Here is a 7,664-nt window from a genome sequence, read left to right on the forward strand (position 1 = left end):
ATTTCCCTATTAAGATCCATTCATCTCCTTTTGGATGTTAGAGATGTCAAACCTATTTAAATATTTTTTATTTGTCCCTGTAGAAACTCTCTTTTTCCTATAGAACCGCTAACTACCTTTTAGAATCATCATAACCCTATTCAGTTGTGTAAATAGAAAAGTTCGGAATCCCATAGATTTGACAATCACCATTTTCATACCTATTCAGATTTGTATAATCCTATTAGACTTCTTGCGGATGGCGAGAATTTTTCAACTTTTCCCATTCAAATTCCGAAAAAGCCTATAGGGTTTAGTCTTTCTCAATAGGAATGTTTAAGCAGGGTGCTTCTTTACAAGCAAAAATGTACTCCAGACTTTCATGGTTATTGCCACATAGTCTACACAGCCATGAGCTGAATCCATTCTTGCCCCCTATCGTGCAACAATTACATCTTAATCTGGAGCATGTCTCCTGTAACCAACCTTCTGTTTTCTTTTCCCTCCAAAATGCTACCGGTGATTGAGTCGACTTAACCATCTTATAGATCCTGCTGAATTTTAAGTTGAGGATCTTTCTGTTATCTTCTTTGGCTTCAATTTCTCTTAAGTATTTAATACCAGTCTTGAATAGTTCTTTAAGTTCATGGACATCACCACCTTCCCAAATGCTATTAATTGCTTTCTCACATTTCATTTTTGTGAAAGTCCTCATCATTTCCTGACCCCATTTCATTGGTTTTTTATTCATGAGTTGTCATACTTCCTCTCTAAAGCATACCTTCGGCCACCTTCCATTCTCCATCATTATAACATCGCAGATGTATCTGCATGTTCTCCTTGCCGCTCTAATGAAACTACCCTCCATGCCAGCCTCATTTTTGCATAAATACTCTGGTGTGTTTACACTAACACCCAATGCCATCTTGCAACACTTTCCAAACAATCTTCTTATTCTTGGTCTCTCTTTCCATCCCCATACTTCCACACCATATAAACCACCTGCTTTTACTGAAGAATCATACAAGTATAGTCTTTCTTTTAGTGTGGTTCTACGTGCTCCCTTTACAATACCTCATGTTGTGTTGATGGCATTTTCCATCCTGCCGCAAACTAACTCAATTTGAGGTTGCAGACTGTTTCCCTTTGTAAAAACACAGCCAAGATACTTGAAACGGTTTACTTTTTCGATACAACCACCATTTATTTTCCATTCAGTTCTCTTCCTACGTCTCTTGTTCCCAACAATCATAATCTTGATCTCTTTTGTGTTGACAACAATTTTATTCTTTTCTGTGTATTGTTCTAGTTCTATTAACATGTTCTTTATATTGCCTGCATCCTCACCCACGATGGCAGTATCGTCCCCATACTTGAGTACATAAATCTTGCACTTGCCCATAACCACTCTAGCAATGTTACCATAAATACCTAAATTGCTTATTTTCTCCATTAATAGATGTCTGTCAACTTTGTCGAAAGCAGCCTTGAAGTCAACAAAAGTAATAAACAATTTCTTGCCTTGCTCCTTTGTTGTTTTGTTGATGAGGCTGTTCAGAATGAACATATAATCCCTTGTTCTACGACTAACCCCGTATCCCGCTTGACTCTCTTTCAGGATATGATTTTTTTCTAACCAGAGATCCAACCTACTCGCCATCATGTATATTAAGATCTTATAACCTGTATTCAGAAGCTAGATACCCCTGTAATTTTCTACCTTCGACTCATCGCCATTCTTCAGTATTGGTACAATAGTAGCAACGTTCCATTTTTCCGGCATATTCCCGCTCATCCAGATATTATTTATTGCAACAAGCAACATTTCCTTTCCTTGTCTTGGTAACATTTTATAAAATTCAGCCGCAATACCATCATGACCAACCACCTTATTATTTTTCAATTTGCGAAGCGCCATTTGTAGTTCATCAGTGAAAAACTCTTTGTTCAGTTCATTCATTTCATCGTCTGTTTCATTATTACCCTTCTGTTGCCTGGTAATACTCTCATTCTCGGTGAAGCCCGTTGTTGTACCATTTCTACATTCCTCATTACTCTGCTGTGCACGTACAGCTTCATTCCAGCTCTCCTTACTTTCGTAGTTGAACAATCCTTTGAAGTGTTTCAGCCATGCTTCAGATGTTATTAGAGGACTACAATTTTTTCTCTCTCCACTAATCCGTCATACCTCTGGCTCCATCAATTAATTATCAGAATTTGGCAAACCATTCTTTTTCACTCGATTCCACTAGCTCTTCAAATTCACTTCTCTTGCAATTTAAAACGGCTTTATTGGTCTTTGATCCATCTTTGATAAACTTTTTAAGGCATCTAGTTAGTTCTTTAAATTTTTCTTTGCAGATACTGTTGAACCAGGGTACGTTATAACCTCCTTTTTTTCTCTGTCCATCCTTGTTTCTGTTTACCAGCTTACTCTTGTGTGCCGCCCTGATGATCATTTCTTCAATAAACGACCATTTCTTCTCATTGATGTCCTCGTTATTTGCCATAATATTTTCTAAATCTTCAGTGATCGCAGTGACATAATCATTCCTTCCTTCATCCTTTCACTTTAAGGTCACTTGCTCTGATGGTGATCCTGAGTTATTATCATGAACGTACCCAGAGTTATAGTTCCATCTTTTCCAAGAGCCATTGATTTGTATTTTCATATAAAGGACTCTTGTAATTGCTCCTACTGCATTTAATCTGCTGGCCTCTTGTTTCAGCCATTGTTGTATTACCGCCTGCTTGGCAGTAAAATCGTTATCTATCGATAATTCTAGATCTTTAAGTTCTGTTTTCCAGGCAAATATTGCATTTTTGGTCTTGATGTCCAGGCTGATAAGGCTGGTGGTTTATCCGGATCACGTCTCACTTGATGAATATCGATTAGATAGGGTAGCAAAAGTAGATATAGATTCATTAGAGACCTTATCTAGTCGATATCAAACAAATTCCGCTAGAAAGACTCAAATCCAACAATTATTGACGTTTTTCAATTATTTATAACAATTACAGACTGTTATAAACGAATTATAGTCGCGAGAGTAGATATAAAATCACTTGTTTACTGAAAAAATTAATTTCTTTCAAACTGATATTTAACTCGGTTTTTACGAATATTTAATCATTTTTTTCCAGTTAAATACGCGAGATTTATTTTGATTATTCAACCAGTATTTAACCTTTATATACGTCAGGATATATAGAAATTATTATTATTATTCAACTTATTTCCAACCGGTTTTTAACTTATATTTTACTGTTTTTATTTAGTTCAATACTTAATATTTTACCGGGATTTAACTGAGATTTAACCGTGAATATTCAGTAAAATACGCGACTTATTTTCCTGCTTTTTAACTGGTTTTTAACCGAGAAAAAACGGTGAAATTTCGGTTTGCTTATTTAGCTTATATTGAACCATTTTTTTCCCCAGAAAATAACTGGAATTTAACTTAAATTTAATCGAGTTTTAACGAATTTTTAACCGTAGAATTGCAGTCCCTAGAAACCGCGAGGGGTAAGCCTCAAAAAAAGCTTAAGTACAAAATTGAGTAATCAAAAATAATATTATAATAGAACAATCCTTAATTTTTAAAAATGAATTAAAGAAATAAATTACTCACATCTTCTGTTGCTTCGGAATCATCTCTATATGAACTATCATCTTCTTTTGAGCTTTCTGAACTCATATTATTTCTAGCATTCATTAGTGGATAAATTGTAAATACTGGGAATCATTCTGGTCTACCAGAGTGTAACTTTTGGTCTTTAAACGATCCTTAAATAATTCCCTTGAATACAATTATAATGTTGATAAAAACTATTGAATAATGCCGTAGAAATTGCCGGAAACTTAAAATAATTTTTGTACATATTTGAAATATATTTAAATCTATCACTGTGCACATTTACCGGTTACATAGTGATTTTTTTTAGTTTATACTGTGTTTTTACGATATAAATTTTTAGTGTTTACTGTTCTTTCACGATGTTAATATTACAAATAGTTAATATTTATTTAAGAATTACAGTGGATGCACTTTTGGTATCCACAGTATTTTTACGGTGTACATTTAAGATAATTGCAGTGCATGTTCTTTGTATGTATCTGTATAACTATCTATATATTTTTAATTTACACTATGTTTTTGAAGTATACAGGGAGAAAATTAAATGGTTATTTTTACCATAATTTTGGTTCAGTGGACTAAAATGACCATAGTTAAGTCAACTAGGTGACATAGTCATTATCACCATAATAAAAAAATTTAATAATAATGTAATTACCTAATGAATTATAGACGTAATCTACGGAAAAAAATATTTATTATAATTTTTAATGTATATTATAACTTAAAAATATCAACTGAATATTCAAACAGCTCGTTATGAGTATTAATCCACATAAAATTAAAGCTAATTGATAGAGTAAGTTAAATATAAATTACATCTAACATTTAGGGATGTAGTGTTTTCTATTTAAACCTATTATCAATTTATTCACTATACAAAATAGAAGATTTTCAATGGTTAAAATATTGAAAATATCCGAATCACTATAAATTTCGTAGCTTTGAAAGTGTTGATTAAAATGAAAAACGTCGAAATTAAAAGTTATTATGATTATTGTAGTCTTTAATTCTATAAGAAAGTAATGCTTATAATAGAATATGGGATTTTGTTCCTCTGATATCTTTAGAATTGATTTTTCGTTTATTTTTTTACCCATCCAAGTAAAAACGATCAGTTTTTTGGCGCGTCCAAAAGAGGCCTAATTCAAGCCCAAAAATATTTTGGTGGCCTACAATGAGTCCAATTCAAGCCTGAAAAAATAGAAATTGTTGTAAACATTTATCATTAAAAAAACATTCATGCTAAAAATTTACAGTTGTAATAATTTGTTGTCATCATTAGAGAATATGATCTTAGAAAATGGGCTTTGAATTGGGCTTCTTTGAAATTTAGGCCTGTAATGAGCTTGTTTAGGGCACTCAAAATTGTTTCAAGACAAGATTGGGCTTTAATCAGATCTTTATTAAGCTTATTTTTCATTTTTTGCATGTTTTGGATTTTTTTTTACGCCTATTTATTTTTACTTGGGCGAAAAATGATGACATTGGTACTAAATAATTGCTCCACATCTGGAGAAATTAATGATGCGAAAAGATGATAATTATTTAGACTTTTAAAAATAACTTCTAAATAGAAACTACATGATAATTTTGGAGAATTAAAATTATATCTATAAAATCTCCTAGCTGATTTCTTAGACTCCTCCTGCGTGATGTATATAATTACGTTACATACTAATTGATTGAAAGAGTTTTAACGAATAACTTTGTAGATCATGTAAGCTAATTCTACATACATATTGCTTTGTGATGGTATGGAAAGGAAAATAATACATTTATTCTTTTCCGTTGAAATAACTTAAAGTGACACGTAGATCCCATTTTTAATTTTTCTTAACAAATCCAATTGTTATAAAAAAAAAGTTCGTTTTCATTCATGTTTCATAGTTAGTAACTTTTTTTAGGAAAAAAAATACAATGAAACGAAACGTAATTACGCGTCGAATGCAGTTGGTTCCACGTTGATATCATCTTTTGTTCTCAAGATAATCGAGGCGAAAAATAATTTCGAATGTACATACGCACATACCTACATACACACATACAGACGTATACTGGAAAACGGTCGTATTCGACTCTGAGTCTAGTCTTTAATATAATCATGATTGTAGTAACTATGTGACTGGTTTAGTTACTGCATCGACAATTTATTGTTCAATAAACTGTATGGGATTATAGTAAAGATCACTATATTATTATAGTTGTGGCGATCATTTAATTTTTTCCGTGTATACTTGTACTATACATCATTTTTCATTATATATAACCCAAATTCATATTGTAGTCCAGTCAATATAGAAGGCTTGGCTCCATTTGTGTTGAAAATTTTTGTGCGAAGGGCAATTTTTAATTTTCTAACGTCGAAATATCCGCAATGACCTATAGAAAAATTTGCCCAGAAACGAAAGTGCGCTGATTTTTTTTTATATGATTTTTTCGCATTTTAGTGGTTCCGTGTATGTAAGCGGGATATCACTATAGCGCTAGAAAAGGACACAACTATCAGAATATAAAAAACTTATTTTCGATACAAAAATTATAGTTTTTTTTGTTCAATATTATTTCATTAATTATTTGATGAACAAAAAAACCTACAAAATCATCAATTTCTTAAAGTTGGTGATTTTATAAAACTTTTAGTAAAGTTACCGTTACATAGCTGAGCGCTATCTTTCTCGTACGCTTTGGTATAGCGCTCTGGTAAATGCGTTCGAAAAAAACATCGTTCTGAATTGTTGCTTTTTTTATTTATTTATAGAAATTTTCTATACCAATATTCGTTTTTAGACACATTTCTTCTATAGATCATTGGGGATATTTTGACGTTAGAAAATTAAAAATTTCCCTTTGTACAAAAATTTTCAACGCAAATGGAGCCAAGCCTCCTATATTGACGGGACTATTGTGTGTTTTTGGTATAAATATAAATGAGTACAATTTGCATATATCTAATACTCCTATATTGCTAGTTCCCGTAAGTGGGCGCGTGGCCTATGAAGTGAGACAGAAAATGAATATGTCTGTCTCTTTTTTTTCATTTGAACTGTTGTGCGCAAGCGTCACTACCGTAGAGGGAGAATTGGCAATTGGAGAAGGGCAAGCCACCTCCCTTTCACAACTTAAAATTAAGTTATAGTAAATCAGTTTGTGTATGCTTCGTAGCTCAGCGGTAAAGCTCCCGACTCCGGCAGTGAGTCTCGGGTGTTCAAATCTTCTTTCTTCATTCTTTTCTTTTCTCTATTATTATTATTAGTAGAATAACTTCAATTAATAATTGTTCAAACATGTATAATAATTAAATCATTTATATATAATAATTAAATATCTAATTTCAAAGGTATTTCTATACATTATTTATTTGTAAATAAATTTATAATAAATAAAATAATCTAAACTTATAAGAACAAATTAATTTTTATTGTTCAATAATTGTAATTCAATTCGATGACTATAAATAATATTTTTAAATACCAGTATAAATTAAATTGTTTTATAAAAATTACAATTGAAAGTTTTTGAAGAATTAAAATTTTAAAGTCTTTTCCCCAAGCTGCCCCAGCTCCTTGAGTTTGACCCAACATCCACAGTAATAAAATAACATGTAATAAATGCGAAAAATAATAATTAAGTCAATTATTGTTCCTTTAAATTATTATTTTTGTATTAGATTTTACAAACTACATACTAATCACTTTTGTACATCGCCACAATAGTTAACATTGCTCTCCTATTTTTTAATTATACATATATAAATGTGATGATGATAAATAAATATTCATGATTATTAATTTAAAAAATATTTTTTTTCCTGTCTATATTTTAATGACAATTATTATACACTAAATACAATTAAAATGTGATAATGATAATTATAAATAGTATACAAGCTATTGGATTTTAAATATCTTTATTTAATAATTTTAAAGTTTACTGTATAAAAAATGTAGCATTCATGAGCTCTGAAATTAATTTTAAACAATTTACAAATAGAAATGTTTTTTTTCTTTGTTAATGACAAAAGATTTCATTTAATTTTTTTAAAAT

At 31.0% G+C, this 7,664-nt stretch overlaps 1 protein-coding gene across 1 annotated transcript; it reads right to left on the reverse strand.

The window, feature by feature from the left end:
• Positions 1-1,675: 1,675 nt before the first annotated feature.
• Positions 1,676-3,695, reverse strand: LOC118071428 (uncharacterized). The gene is made up of 2 exons (XM_035090591.1): positions 3,608-3,695; positions 1,676-2,091 (listed from the first exon to the last, which is right to left on the reverse strand). The coding sequence occupies exons 1-2, from the start codon at positions 3,693-3,695 to the stop codon at positions 1,676-1,678; spliced, it is 504 nt and encodes a 167-aa protein (XP_034946482.1).
• Between the last annotated feature and the right edge of the window lie 3,969 nt (positions 3,696-7,664).

The sequence above is a fragment of the Chelonus insularis genome, unplaced genomic scaffold, assembly GCF_013357705.1.
Source record: "Chelonus insularis isolate UGA/USDA-ARS -01 unplaced genomic scaffold, ASM1335770v1 contig_82_pilon, whole genome shotgun sequence".
Lineage (NCBI taxonomy): Eukaryota > Metazoa > Arthropoda > Insecta > Hymenoptera > Braconidae > Chelonus > Chelonus insularis.

Excerpts from the sequence above, each read along its gene's own strand:
- LOC118071428 (XM_035090591.1), bottom strand. The coding sequence starts at position 3,695 with ATGAATGCTAGAAATAATATGAGTTCAGAAAGCTCAAAAGAAGATGAT. Across the intron at positions 2,092-3,607 it reads CGAAGCAACAGAAGATGTGA|GATTGTTCAACTACGAAAGT; the intron begins GTAATTTATTTC and ends AACACTTCAAAG.